Source organism: Mustela nigripes, chromosome 12 (genome assembly GCF_022355385.1).
Source record: "Mustela nigripes isolate SB6536 chromosome 12, MUSNIG.SB6536, whole genome shotgun sequence".
NCBI classification, from domain to species: domain Eukaryota; kingdom Metazoa; phylum Chordata; class Mammalia; order Carnivora; family Mustelidae; genus Mustela; species Mustela nigripes.
This window is the reverse complement of record NC_081568.1, coordinates 79,338,086-79,353,947: the sequence shown is the minus strand read 5'-3', so window position 1 is coordinate 79,353,947 and position 15,862 is coordinate 79,338,086. Positions and strand designations below refer to the sequence as shown.

Below are 15,862 nucleotides of genomic sequence, written 5' to 3'. Positions count from 1 at the left end.
CTGAATAATGCACGTGCTACAAAGATAAAAATTCAACAGTGACCTCACTAGTAATGCCAACAAGTTCTCTGGGGCCCTACATTCAAGAAATTCCTAGTACAGCTATGTCTCATTTTAGGGAAAGATTTTGTTGTGGCTTTTAATCCCAGAATCAACACTATGTACAGATTGGGGAGTAAGAAATGGAGAAAACTCTAAGCATTGTTTAATTACAGAGGCTACTGGAGCGCCTGGGTGGCTCAGTGAGTTAAAGCCTCTGCCTTCGGCTCCGGTCATGATCCCAGGGTCCTGGATCGAGCTCCACATCGGGTTCTCTGCTCACAGAGCCTGCTCCCACCCCCACCCCGCCTACTTGTGATCTCTGTCTGTCAAATAAATAAATAAAATCTTTAAAAAACAATAATAATAATTATAGAGGTTACTTAGTAAAAGTAATAAACTAGTGACTTTCCTTCCTACACTAAAATCATGATTTATAAAGTTGACTTCACTCAGAACTTCCAAGAAACACTCCTCTGGGATGTTTATCAAAATAAAAACTGTACATACCCTTTAACCCAACAGGTCCATTTCTAGGATTCATCGCACCAGGTCTACTTACTCAAGTGCCCATGACAAGTACCAAGATGTTCTGGTAATAGTAAAAGGCTGGAAATCATCTAAACATAAATATTATTAGGGGACTGGTTAAGTGAACTATGTCCTATCCATTCAATGGAGTACAATGTAATGCTAAGAATGAATAGCTCTATAGGTACCAATGTACAATAAGATCTAAAATACATTAAAACTGTGCAATAAGCAAATTATGCAAAACAGTGCATACGGCAGGCTACCGAAAAATACATAAATATGTATTCGCTGGCACATGCATAAGTTTTATCTGAAAAATTCACAAGAAATGGCAAAATGTTGCCTCCAGTACAAGAACTTGGGATCAGGAGGCAGGAGGAATTGGGAGGGACACTTGCATTCCTTTTTGCCCCTTTTGAACTATGTACCATATAAAGTTATTACCTACTTAGATAAACCTTTTTAAAAAGAAAAAGAGGTATGAATTAAAGTAAGAATGGCTTTCTAATTTTAGTTTATCGCTCAACTAATAATCATTTTCTATACCTGACCCAAAGTGCAATAACAAATACTCAGTAAAGACTGTTAAGATTTTTTTTTTTTTAAAGATTTTATTTATTTGACAGAGAGAGATCACAAGTAGGCAGAGAGGCAAGCAGAGAGAGAGAGAGTGGGAGAAGGAAGCAGGCTCCCTGTCCAGGAGAGAGCCGGATGAGGGACTCGATCCCAGGACCCTGAGACCAGGACCTGAGCCAAAGGCAGAGGCTTAACCCACTGAGCCACCCAGGCGACCCATCTGTTAAAAGATTTTAGTTCTATGTGCCTGACAGTCTCCATGGCACAGAAACTGCCTCAAGCTAACTCAGTCAGCCTGGAAATCTACCTAAAGTCTCACAGGAGGAGCCAGTTCATAGATTGAAAGTGTTGAAATTAGCCTGAGTAAACATAAGAGCACATCTGATAGCGAGATCATATAAGCTTTGAAATCTACCTTTACAAACCATGTAAAATGGGGTTTATTTTGGCTTTTCCTTTGTGGCAGCAGCAGGAGTCAAAGTACAGCTACTGGCTTGGCCCAGAGAAGCCAGCTAGTTAACAAGGATTGGTCCAGAATTCCCAAGCCCCTAAAACCTTTGTCCATCTGGCAAAGAAAATGCACACACACAGAGACCACTCTAACCTCAGGAATCTCCTTTTTCTAAATATAGTAGGCAACTGCCCAGCCTCCAAGTTCACCCTCTGAAGCATTCTGTGCCTTCCAACCAAGGTGAAATGAGCCAGATGTAAACATGCCGTGACAGGTTCTGGCCCACACTGCCAAGCTGCTTTCCTCAATATTTCCTCTATTTCTCCACTCTGGGTTTCTACAGAAATGTGTAAATCCCAGTGACTCAAATTTGTAAACATTCCTCTGGCCACTAATGTTGTTTTTCTCACCCTAGTAAATGTGATTTCCTTCTTGGTCCCTGATATTTGAGCTTGGACTAGCTTATTAAATACAGGCAAAGCCCCATCCCATCTCTCATTTCATCCCTAAGAACCTAGAGCTCAGAAAACATACTGGACAGGTCCAAAGCCAATTAGGACACAGCCAATTAATTGCACTCTCTGTCTCTCTCCTCCAATCCCTCTCTCTCTCTCTTTCTCTCTCTCTCTCTCTCTCTCTCTCACACACACACACACACACACACACACACACACACACTTCTTTTTTTTTTAATCCCATGCCCGGGTTCTTTTAGAATCCATGTCAGTGGCTAACAGAAAGACCTCTTCTGTTTTGTTTTTTTTTTGTTGTTGTTGTTTTTAAGATTTTATATATTTATTTGAGAGAGAAAGCACAAGCAGGGGCAGCAGCAGGCAGAGGGAGAGGGAGAAGCAGGTTCCCAGATGAGCCTGACATGGGGCTCAATCCCAAGAATCAGGACCTAAGCCAAAGGCAGAGGCTTGATCGACTGAGCCACCCAGATGCCCCATGGGCCTGTTCTGTTAAGCATGCTTTTAATTTAAGCAAAAAACGTGAAGCTTCAGAAACATAATCTAACATACTTAAAAGAGCACAAGACAAATATAAATTGATGCAAAGGACCTAAATAAAAGATGACAAAGAGACTGTAAAACCTGGAGGATGGCAACAATTCCAGATCGAGGAAACTTCCAGGAATATTCAAGAATCCTGGGAATCTTTTCTCCCATGGAAATACTGGAGCTTACACACAAAGGTAGATGTGCAAATGATCCCTAAAGCACTTTCTCTAATAGTGAAATACTGAGACAATAAATACCTTTCAAGAGAAGAGTAGGTTAATAAGCTATGGTATATCCACAGCAGAACTCTCTGCAGTCATTTAAAAAAAAAAAAAATGTACTATGGGACTACTCCTGGCTGGTTCAGTTGGTAGAGCATGTGAGTCCTGATTTAGGGTCATGAGTTCAAGCCTCATGTTTGGTATGGTGCCTACTTTAATTTAAAAAAAAAGAAAGGAAGGAAGGAAGAATGTACTATATACAGGTACTGACATGGAAGAGCTCTAAACTATAGTATTAACCAGAAAAGGAAAGAATAATTCATATAGCATAATGCCATTTATGAACAAAACACCAAATATGCACAGAAAAAAATTTGGCAGTTGGTTAAGTCCAGAAAGTGGGTTCTTTACTCTGTATAGTTCCATACTCTTTGATGCTCTTCGGAGAATGTATTCATGAATAAACTGTGTACTTTTCTTCATCTTTATACTATAAGCTTAGGTCATTCATCCATTCATATTGTTAATCCCCCCCACCACCAAATTGCACCATCTCCAAGTTGTCCTCATTTCAAAAAATAGCACCATCATTCACATAACTGCTCTAGTCAAAACATTTGAATCATTCTTTTTTTAAGATTTTATTTATGTATTTGACAGAGAGAGATCACAAGTAGATGGAGAGGCAGGCAGAGAGAGAGAGAGAGAGAGAGGGAAGCAGGCTCCCTGCTGAGCAGAGAGCCTATGCGGGACTCGATCCCAGGGACCTGAGATCATGACCCAAGCTGAAGGCAGCAGCTTAACCCACTGAGCTACCAAGGCGCCCCCATTTGAATCATTCTTGACCTGACTCTTTTCTCTCATAGCCTAAATCCTATTAAACAGTAAATCCTGTAGGCTCTACTTCAAAATACCACCATCTCCAGTGCTGCCACCCTAGCCCCAGCCCCAGGTGTCACCACCTCTTACGTCCTCAGTTCCAACAGCTCCTAACTGGTCTCCTTGCCTCTATTCTTGCCCCCACTTTATCTATTCTCCATAGCAGCCTGATGATCTCTCAAAAACACAACCAGGATTACACCACAATCTCCCATGGCTTCCCATCACACTTGGAATGAAACACCAAGTCCTTTCTGGGACTCACACCATGGCCTGCCTCCTGGACTTACTCCCAGTTCCTTTGCCATCACTGTTCCTCCAAACATACTGGCCTCCCTGCTGGTCTTCAACATCCCCTGCACACTCCCACTTAATGACTTCTGCACCTGTGACTGCCACCCCAAAAACCATTACTCTAGGGCTTAGAGGACATAGTAAGAGCAGAGCAGGGCTCCAAATCTGTTAAATATAAGTCTTCCTTTCACAACAAAAAAATATATCATTTGAAACACACTGGGTTATCATTTTAAAAATCAAAACTAAGGTCAGTCAGGGGCGCCTGGGTGGCTCAGTGGTTTAAGCCTCTGCCTTCGGCTCAGGTCATGATCTCAGGATCCTGGGATCGAGCCCCGCATCGGGCTCTCTGCTCAGCAGGGAGCCTGCTTCCCCCCTCTCTCTCTGCCTGCCTCTCTGCCTACTTGTGATCTCTATCAAATAAATAAATAAAATCTTTAAAAAAAAAAAAAAACTAAGGTCAGTCAGAAATTTAACTTTGTTAACCACTTTGTTATGAGCTTCATACTGGAATCTCTCCCTTGGCTAGCTTTTTAAAATGCAATGGCCTTGACAGGATAACAAAGTCACCTTCATGAGTTCCTTTCCCCAACAGTTCACTGGTGATTACTGTTCCTCCCTGGCCCATTCTCATTTCATCAATTCATGGGGCTTGATATCATTACTTAGTATGTGATCATTAACATCAGTATGACCAGAATTAGGAAGTCCAGTCTGGGGCTTCTGCTCAGTGGGATGCTGTCGGCATTACAAAACCAGAAATGGGAAATTCAGTCTCCTAAGAACCACCATCCTAAGCCCTGGCATCCTGTAACTGAGCAGTCAAATGCATCTGAAGTTAAAGCAAATAGAAGCAAAATAATCTCCAAATGAGGACAAATGGAGAAACTATACTGAATACTGTTCATGTAATCATCAAAAGTTTTATGGGACAGGGACGCCTGGGTGGCTCAGTTGGTTAAGCAGCTGCCTTCAGCTCAGGTCATGATCCCAGCGTCCTGGGATCAAGTCCCACATCGGGCTCCTTGCTCGGCGGGGAGCCTGCTTCTCCCTCTGCCTGTGCCTGCCATTCTGTCTGCATGTGCTCGCTCTCTCTCCCTCTCTCTCTGATAAATAAAATCTTTGAAAAAAAAAATAAAGAAAGAAAAAGAAAAAAAATGTTTTATGGAACAAAATAAAGGGAAAAATCCCAGACATAAAACACTGTCCAGGGGCACCTGGGTGGCTCAGTGGGTTTAAAGCCTCGGCCTTCTGCTCAGGTCATGATCTCAGGGTCCTGGGATAGAGCCCTCCATCGGGCTTTCTGCTCGGCAGGGAGCCTGCTTCCTCCTCTCTCTCTGCCTGCCTCTCTGCCTAAGTGTGATCTCTGTCAAATAAATAAATAAATAAATAAATAAATAAATTTATTTTAAAAAGCATTGTCCAACAAAAAACATCTAAATATACATCTTAGCAAAGAAAATGTACCAGTGGTCAATAAGCACATGAAAATATGCTCACCATCATTAGTGAACAGGGAAATGAACATTTAAACCAAGATTAACAACTTCACAACCACTAGGATGGCTGCAATAAAAAAGGCAGACAATGACAAGCACTGGTGATAATGTAGAGAAATTGGAACCCTTATACAAAGCTAATGGTAATTTAAAAGGATGTTCTGCACTGTGGAAAACAGTTTGGCAGGTTTTTAAAAAAAAATTAGACCTAAGTTTACCATAGAATCTAGCAATTCTACTCCTACATAAGAAATGAAATAAGAAATGAAAACCTATGTCCACACAAAGACATGTACACAAATCTTCATTACAGCATTATTCATAAGAGCCAAAAATGAGAACCCAAATGTTCATCAAATGGTGAATGGATAAAGAAAGTATGATTTACAAAATGGAATACTCTTCAACAATAAAAAGGAATAAACCACTGACACAAGCTGCAGCATGGATTAATCTAAAAACACTCTGCTAACTGAAAGAAGCCAGATGCACAAAAACACATATAGTATGATTCCATTTGGCCTAAATTTTCACAGAAGAAAAATCTACAGAGACAGGAAAAAGTAGATTAGTGGTTGTCTGAGGCTTAAGGTAAGAATAAAAAGTGCCTTTTTGGGGTGACAGAAATGTTCTAAAACTGGAATGGACTGATAATAGTAAACTAACTACAAATTAATAAATTATACACTTAAAACTGATGAATTTTCTAATTCAATAAAGCTTTTAAAACAAAAACAATTACCCCAAAATAGGCTGACCTACAACAAGTGGCTATTTTAAAAGGAATAACCAGAGGGGGGCCTGGGTGACACAGTCAGTTAAGCCTCTGACTCTTGGTTTCTGCTCAGGTCATGATCTCAGGGTTGTGAGATCAAGCCCCTTTTGGGCTCCATGCTCAATGTGGAGTCTATTTGAGATTCTCTCTCCTTCTCCCTGTCCCTCCTGCTTGTGCTCCCTCACTCTCTCTAAAATAAATGAATAAATATTTAAAGAAAGAAATAACCATAAACATCATGTTCATGACCAGCACTCATGATAAATTGATAGGTCAATTCCAACTCTCAGTGATCATTCTGTGGGGGTGAAAAATGAAGAGCAGAAAAAGAGCTTTTTATTATTAAAAGGAGAAAGAATAGTATTTCTTAATTATAGTTCTTGGTAAGGAAGCCCAACAAATAAGATATTCAACCATAAAAAGGAATGAAATTCTGGCACACACTACAACATGGATGAACCTTGAAGACATTATGCTAAGTGAAATAAATCAGACACCAAAGGACAAATACTGTATCATTCCACTAATATAAGGTACTCAGAGTAGTCAAATTCATAGAAAAAGAAAGTAAAACAGAGGCTACTAGGTATTGGAGGAAGGGGAAAATAAGAGTTATTGTTTAATGGGTATAAAGTTTCAGTTCGGGATAATGAAAAAGTTCTGGAAAGCAATAGCACTGATGGTTATACAACACTGTGAATTTACTGAACACCCAGGAAGTGCGCACCTACAGAAGATTAAAGTGTCTGTCTGTACTTCATGACAAACAAACAACAACAACCAAAAAAAAACCTCAACAAAAAAGAATCAAACAACCCAATTAAAAAATGGGCAAAAGACCTGAACAGATACCTCATCAAAGATAATGCAAAGTGGGCAAATAATACACATGAAAAGATGCTCCTCACTGTGTTATTAGGGAGCCAAATTTCAAAAACAATGAGACAAACCCTACATGTCTGTTATGGTTAAATCCAAAACACTGACAACACCAAATTCTGGTGAGGACACAGAGCAACAGGAGCTCTCCTTACTTTACTACTGGGAAGACAAATGGTCCAACACTTTGAAAGTGATATTTGAAAGACAGTTTAGCAGTTTCTTTCTTTCTTTCTTTCTTTCTTTCTTTCTTTCTTTCTTTCTGTCTTTCTTTTAAATTTTATTTAGTTGAGAGATAGCACACATGCACAAGAGAAAGAGAGAGAGAGAGAATGAGAGAGTGAGAACGTGAGCATGCATGAGTGGACAGGAGGGGCAGCGGGAGACGGAGAAGCAGCCTCTCCACTGAGCTGGGAGCCCCATGCAGGATTCAATCCCATGACCCTGAGATCATGACCCAAGCTGAAGGCAGATGCTTAAATGTCACCCAGGTGCCCCAGTTTAGCAGTTTCTTACAAACTGGACACACTCTTACCATATGATCCAGCAGTTGTGTTCCCAGGTATTTCAACGCAAATGAGTTGAAAACCTACAGACAAATGTGTCTATCAGCTTTATTCAAAACAGCCCAAATTTGGAAGCAACCAAGATGCCCTTCAATAAATAAATGGATACATTCACATGGTACATCCAAACAAAGGAATATTTGTCAATGACAAAGGAAATAAGCAATCAAGCCACAAAAAGACATGAAGGAATCTTAAATGCATATTGCTAAATGAAAGAAGCCAATCTGAAAAGGCTAAACACCCTATGATTCCAAGCACAATATATGACATTTTGGAAAAGGCAAAACTAGGGAAACAGTAAAAAGAGCAGTGGTTGCTAAGAATAGGGGCACAGGAATGAGTAAGTGAACAAAGGGGATTTTTAGGGCAGTGGAACTATTCTGTATGATGTTGCAATGGCCAATACACATTATTAAACATTTATCAAAACACACAGAATATATAACACAAAGAGTGAACCCTAATGTGAGCCATGGACATCAGTTAATATTACTATATCACTGCTGTAACAAATGCACCACACTAATGCAAGATGTCAATAATATGAGAAATAGAGGGGCATCTGGGTGGCTCAGCCAGTTAAGCTTCTGCCTTCAGCTCCGGTCATAACCTGAGATGCACTCCTGCTTCGAGCTTTCTGCTCAGTGGCCAAGTCTGCTTCTCTCTCTCCCCTGCCCCTGCTCATGCTCTCTCTTGCTCTCTCTCTCTCAAATATATAAACCCTTTTAAAAATAGTAATAATAATGGGGAAATAGAGAAGAACAGGTATATAGTGTTATATGGGAACGCACTATACTTTCCACTGAACTGTTCTATAAACCTAAAACTGCCATAAAAATATAGTCTCTTAATTATAAGAGGGACCTTAAACCTTCGTCAGTAGGTTGAGAACTATCGATTAGATGCAATTTATTCAACCCAGTAGAGAAGAGAATGGATTAACGTGGAAGAACTTTTTTATAGTCAATGTTATATAAAAACTACAAAATTATATTTGGATATAATTTATTGTTGTTTATATTTGTATGAGTAATATTCCAAATGTCAATATTACAAATTACAACCATTTAAAAATATTTAGGAAATGCCTTCTTTCTTCATTTGCAAGATGCTAAAGCAAAGCAAAGGAACTGGGAAAACCTCTTGGCTACCTAACTCCATATCCATTTGTCCTATTAGGATTTTGTAAGTAATATAATTATTCCTAAACAAAGCAGGTTGGCAGTGAACATCCTCTGGGAGGCCATTCGAATGAAGGGCTCATCTTGCTAATGCAAAAAGCCTATGCCAAATCTCAAGAACTACAAGTGTGACATGATTTCAAGCATAAAACTTTAACCAAAAGTAATAAATTCAAAACAGAAAAAATAATAATAAAGCATGCAACTCCCGATTTTTTTTTTAACTCGTTTCAACGAGCAAAGAGGATAAACCATTCATCTTACATCAAATCAGACCAGGGAACAGGTTTCTGGCCTTCCTGTTTGATGCTTTATTACCCAACTAAAAGAGAATCACTTCCAGTTATAAAATAAATAAGTCATAGGAGGTAATGTACAGCATATTGACTACAGTTAATAATAATGTAGCATATGTTTGAAAGTTGCTGAGAGTGGATCTTAAAAGTTCTCATCATAAGAAAAAAAATTTTAACTGTATGGGACAGATGTTAACTAGAGTATTGTGGTGATCATTCACATCTATAAATGCAGAATCATGTTGTACCCCTGAAACTAATACAAAGTTATATATCAATGATACATCAATTTAAAATTTTTTAATTAAAAAAAGAAATTAATGCTATAAAAGTACATTTTAAAAATCATTTTTAAAAAGAATCACTGATAATCACTCAGTGCATATCCAAAGCGAAACTGTACTGTTATATAAAACCAAGAGATAGCCAGACACCCTCATTTGCCATTCTAGTCTATCTTTAATCTCATGATGGAAAGGAACACAAAACTCCAAAGCACAATACAAAATACTAACTATTCTTTGCCTACCCAGGTCTCAGAATCTGAAAAACCAATGGCACAATATTTTTACTTAACCTAGCACCTGCTGCATGCTTCTCCTTTCTTGGGTGTAAATCTATGAAGAATTTGCATCTTCGCTACCAGTGTAGTTACTGAAGGCAAAAAAGAGACATGTTCAAGAGAAGGCCCTACTGTCTATTGCCAGGTTCAAAACCTGGTTACACAACTTCCTAGCTATGTGAACTTAGATAAGTTATTCAACTCTAAGATGCAAAAAAGTAAGAGGTTTCATCTCACAGGATGGTGATAAGGATGAATGAGACAATGTAGACACTTGGCAAAGTGACATGTACTTGGTAAGTGCCCTAAAAAACTGCCATAAAAATATAGTCTCTTAACTATAAGAGGGACCTTATAAACAAAAAAGGGACCTAATTATAAGTGGGACCTAATAAACAAAGGCACATCATCTCCAAAAATTCTCATAAATACTACAGGCTCAACAACATAAGTATAAATGCATTTGCTTCATTTTGTATGTCACCCATCAGGGCAAGACCCCAAAGTAAGGCTTTACGGAGCAGCACATACCCTGCCCAAGTTGACTGAAAGTTCACAGATAGAAGGAGCTAGATTCTTAATTTTATCTTGGTATCCTCTGTATCCATCACAGTACCATGAACCAAAACTAATCTACTTCCTGCCCATGGATTTGAAACACAAAGGCATACCTGGGTTTCTCCTAGCTCTGGGACACTGTTCCATCTTTGGGATCTCACCCCTAGTTAAACCCCCTGAAAAAAAGCAGTTTATGGATTCAAAGTTCTACCTGAAATTCCAATGATAAACCATGAGAGACTGTGGACTCTGAAAAACAAACAGGATTTTGGAGGGAAGAGGTGTGGGGGTTCGGTGAGCGTAGTGGTGGGTATTAAGGAGGGTACGTATTGCATGGAGCACTGGGTGTGGCGCATAAACAATGAATCTTGGAACACTGAAAAAATAAAATTAAATTTTAAAAAAAATTCTATTCCTAAAGTTGGTCACCCTATTTAGGAGGAAACTACTAAAACTGTACCTGTGATATTCAAAATAGGCAAATCTATAAAGATTGAAAATACACTAGTGGTTGACAAGGGCTGGCAATAGAGGCAGGGGGAGCTGGAGAAAATGGGGAATGACTGCCAGTGGGAATTAAGTTTCCCACCGGGGTGGTGATGAAAATGTTCCGAGTGAACATTTGGGGTGATGAAAATGTTCCGAGACTGCGGGGATTACTGCACAATTCTATGAATGTACTAAAAACCTCTGAATTGGATTCTATAAGTGAGTGAACTATATGGTAGGGTGAATTATACCTTAAAAGAATTGATATTTTTAAATTTTGAATTTTCACCCCAACCCTCCCACCTTAGACTATGAAAATAAGGGTATCCATTTTATCTCAGAAAGCAGACGCCAAATATACAGGAACAAATCCATAAGCCAACTATCAAGAAGGAAAGAAAGAGTTCCTGAAATCCCATACCACTCCTCAAAACCAACAGCCTAATTCACTTTCACTTCTGTGAAACCACATTTGGTTTGCCACAGGGTCCATGAGACCAGCCATGAAGTCCAAAGCATTCTGTGAGCTTCTTCTGCAAGGCAAGAGAGAGGCAGCCAGCCCTGCCACTGAAGGGGTATGTTAATATATCAAGAAGGTTGAAAATTTAAGTTACCAAAATGTTATTAGGAACAAGAAGTATGTTGGAAGACTTACTTTTTTTTTTCTTTTTAATTTGTGGGACTTTTTTGGCATAACCACATTATACAAACAGGATTACCAGGATTCTTCCCCCCCAGTGGTTAATACATACACACCTGTGTAAATTATGAAGAAGACATAAGCCTAATTCCCTGCACCCAAACCAAAAAATATACCTCTGCTCTTACTGACTTTTGCTCTGAGTCTTGATAACCTTGAATCCTGGAAGATGATTATAGTTACCAGCAAGTGAGCAGTGCTATGCACCAGGGTCCAAGCTAAGTGCTTCTTTACAACCAATGATTTGTTTAGTCCTCACAACACAAGATCAGGGTGGCTACTACCATTTTACATAGGAGGAGCTCAGGTTCAGTGATTTGTGGAGTCAACCAGTAAGTGATGGGATTAAGCTTTGAACTAAAGAAATGTAAAAACTTAACTCCACACGTCTGAATTTCATTGAAGCTGCTATCGTCTCTACAGAAAAATAGAAAGTCTTGAACATACAAAATCCTCCCGACTGAAACACTGATTCATCAGGGTACAGAACAATCCTGGGCATATGAACACCCACAGAAAAGACCTGGACAAATCAGGACAGAAAAAAACTGACAAAGAGTTACCAAGGTAGGTCACAAATACTTTACTGTTTCTCTTCTATGTATCCAGAGGAGAGTCTTAGACTCCAGGGAAAAACTTGAAGGGTGTTATTTATCAGACCCTCAAGGGGATTCAAGAGACAACTGACCTCAACAACAGTTTTGCTTCAGGGTTAAGTGCACAGACTTTGGAATCAGACAACCTGGGTTTAAATACACCTAACTGCTTTGTCACCTTGGGCAGGTAACTGACCTTTCTGACTTTCCGTTTCTTCATGCATAAAATAAAAGTAGTAATAACAATGATCAAGCTGAACTTTGGCAATCCCAAGAGGCTAATTTTATTGCCTCAAATTAACACACGAAGGAAACAATATAAAACCATAAAATTTTATAGCTGGCTAAGACTATAAATCATCTAAACCAGGGTTATTTATATAATTACGTATTTATTTTGTGTAATTAGTTTTAAAAACACTGACTTTACATTTTCAGTATTAAGAAAGATGAACAGAAGAAAAAAACAATAGTACACAAATCCTAAGATAGTAATACACACTGTAGCAAGCACCTAATGATAATGGAATGCCTGAAATCTGGGAAAGAGTGATGGATCAACTCCACCCTTTCCACTGAAGAGGTCACACATTATCTATTCAAGTATTAGTTGCAAAGAGCATAGTTAATACATACAACTGGATATACAGAGATTAGAACAATAAGTTCCTTACTAGGCTCTCCCCCAAGTTACAGGGCTGCTCCATTCCATTAGACAACTTAAATAACTCTTAAACCCTATCGCTGCATTATTTCCTCCTATCCAAGAAATTCTTACTCCTGGCAAAAAAAAAAAAAAGACTAGCGACAAATAAATTTCTAGTCACACAAATGCACCCTACGCATACTCAAGACAGACATACAAGTGCAGTTTCCAAAATCTAGCAGGCTTGGTCCAGAGGGTCCTTTGTGGGTAAGCAGGATGGGAAAGGATTAGGAGCTCTGTATTAGCAGGAACTCCAACTCTGGCTCAGACCATGCAGGGGCTCAAAACTAGGCCCCACTGCTGGAGCTGTGTGGCTCTGGACTAGCGACACCACCAAGCCTATGTTCTCATTTGTAAAATGAATAACATGAGATAATTCACTGGCAAGGAGTCAGTCTCTGTAGCCACAGGAGAACAGAATATTCACTGCTCCATGGTCAGAGCCCAGGGCAGCACCCAGCACACAGCAGACACTCCATATGTTTGCTGAAAAAAGCAGAAGCCCACTTAAACCCAGCCTGAGATTCAGTCAAAATTCATGGGCCCAATCTATGAGGGGGCTCCTAACTTACTCCAAACCCAGGGTGGAGTGTTCCCTGAACCAAGGAATGTCACAGAGAAAGGAAGAGTTATTCATAGACTTCAGATCAACAGAGACCCTGCCTCTGAGGAACCTCCTCACACCACAATTTCATGTGTATTTGACCCCAAAAAACTGGCAATTGCTGTCTTGGGCTTCCACTATCTCCCTTTTCATTTTTAGACGCAACAGGATCCAAAAAATGACATCTCAGGCCCTTGATTTCTGAAAGTCTCCTTTCAAGAGGCCTGGGAAGAATTTTCACAGGTAGGACCCTGCACAGTCAGGGCATCCTGTCTTAGCTGAAAGGTATGGCCTATTAAGAAATCCATCACACAGACAGGAAAAGTAAAGTCAAAGACAATTCCGCTATCTTCCTTCACGTCATTCCTGATTCTCAAAACTAAAAGATGGACCGAACTATTTTTAAACGGGCAGATTGACAAGGCACCAAAAACGACCTCACAATCCAAGGAGCTCATCCCTAGAAGACTCTTGTTTGCCCAGGAGAAACTCTGGCTCTGCAAAAGTCAAGAGAAAAATCATACACAGTATGCAAATCTCGTTTCTTCGCCCCGCTCCGCCCCCCCCCCTTCCCCACCAAAAGGAAATAATTAAAAATGGTTTTACAAAAGGCTCCAGAACCTTGAAGGATGAGCTTAAACTTCTGCTTTCTGAGTGAGGCCAGAGGACATTCCCTTAAAAACCTTTGAGTTTTCAAGGGTAATAGGAGAGGTAAAAGAGCGAGGGAGCGGGAGAGGGAGAGAGTCAGGATATGTTCTATTTTTAAACCCTCGCCCACGGTTTAGAGTAAAGGAACACTCTGATGCTGTACTCCCACCGCTGTCACCTTCTGCTAAACACAAGAATCACAACCTGCACACGTACACGGCCCTGGGTCACCGGCGGCCGCTACCGCCCGGAACCGCGAGCTCACCAACCATTCCACCCAGCCCTTCCTTGGCAGCGCCAGTGCCTTTCGGAGAACCCGGCGGCCCCGGGCGGGCTGGCGGACTGAGAGCAAAGCAATCCCGAGCCGCCTTCTCCTGAGGGGAGGTAGCGCCCCCTTGGCAGGGCACGTTCTGCTTCCGCGGCTGGGTACCCAAGGGTGAGCGAGTGTTCACCCAAGGGAGCCGGCATGATGGACGCGACGGCATTTCCCAACCTGGTGCAGCGCGCCAGGCACAGGCTCCTGGGACACCTGTGTGCCGCGCACACCCAGCCGCCGCGCCCCAGAGCCCCGCTCGCCCTCGGTCACCTCCCGGCCAGCCCAGAACGCCAACGGCCGGGGGGCCGGTGCCCTTCCTCGTCGACTGCTGCTGGCTCGCCCATCCTACGAACCCTTCTCGCCCCACTGTAAGCTTCTACCGCCGGTCCTCAGTGCACCCAGGGCGGAACGGCAGCCGCCGGCGCGCGGACGCCCAGGGCCAAGAGCCACCCGACGGCCCTGACGCGTCAGGGCCCCGTCCCCGCCGGACTCGGGACACTCACTCTTGAGCGCGCTGATGAGTGACTTCCCGTCCTTGATGAGCTCCTTGATGAATTTGTTGGTCTTGTCCAGCTCCGCTTCGTGAGACTTAAGCGTCTCTCGGAAGTGCGGGCTGTCGAGGCAGCAGTCGCTGAATTCAAGCGCGGGGAGCCCCATAGTGCTCGCGTCGCCCAGCCGGGGGGCGCGCCTCCCCCAGCGCCCGGGAGGCCCGCAGCCCCGAGCACGCACGCGGCGGGACCCCGACCGGGACCCCCCACGCCCGCCGGCTCCACAGGTGTGGCGCCGGCTCGCCCTCCGCGCTGTGTCCGCCGGCGCGCACGACTCCCGACCGGAGTGGGGACCCGGCCGAGGGGCGGCTGCTCCGGCGGCGCGCCACGGAGCGGCCGGCGGGCAGGAAACGCAGCGACCGACCCGCAGCGGGGCCGGGAAGCGAGCTAGCAGGCGAGCGAGTGCAGCCGCCGCCTCCCCGCCTCCTTCTCCTGATAGCTCTCCAGCAGCCTCGAGCGCCCTCTCACAGCAGCCTCAGCAGCCCCGCCGGCGTCCGGGCCGCTCGAACCTGCTAGTGGTGACCTAATCCCAGCCGGACCAATCAGCACGCCCGCCTCAGCCCGACCCCCCTGCCTCCCGGGGACTCCCGGCCCTTCCGTGGCCTTGATCCAATCAGCGGGGCATGGAGGCGGGGCATGGGGCGAGGGGCGGGTCCACGCCATCGCCTAGGTCTGCAACACAAGCTCCGCCCCCTCCCGCCCGCACGGTGTTGCAGACCGGGTGCTACAAGGGAAGATCGCTGCGGTGCTTGGGCCTTTCCCACTCCGGATCTTGTTGACTTACTGTGGCCCGAATTCGAACCTGAAGTGGTGCTTCTGCAGGTCTGGGAAACAGAGAACCCTAAATATGCCTAGCATGAAAAAACTGGGAATTGGGGTTGCAGTTCCCTTCAGCCCGCCCTGCAACGGCTGGGCAATCGAGCTTTCCATTCAAAATGCAG

General features: G+C 42.7%; 1 protein-coding gene across 5 annotated transcripts in view; it reads right to left on the bottom strand.

Annotated features, from left to right (window-relative positions):
- Positions 1 to 15,439, bottom strand: part of ARHGAP26 (Rho GTPase activating protein 26) — a 414,796-nt gene extending 399,357 nt beyond the window's left edge. For 4 of the 5 annotated variants that reach the window (XM_059417816.1, XM_059417817.1, XM_059417818.1 and 1 more), the window contains exon 1: positions 14,877 to 15,439. In XM_059417816.1, the coding sequence (XP_059273799.1) occupies positions 14,877 to 15,030 (154 nt within the window). In that variant the 5' untranslated portion in view covers positions 15,031 to 15,439. The remainder of the gene's footprint in view (positions 1 to 14,876) is intronic. The other variant, XM_059417820.1, reaches the window with a different exon arrangement.
- Between the last annotated feature and the right edge of the window lie 423 nt (positions 15,440 to 15,862).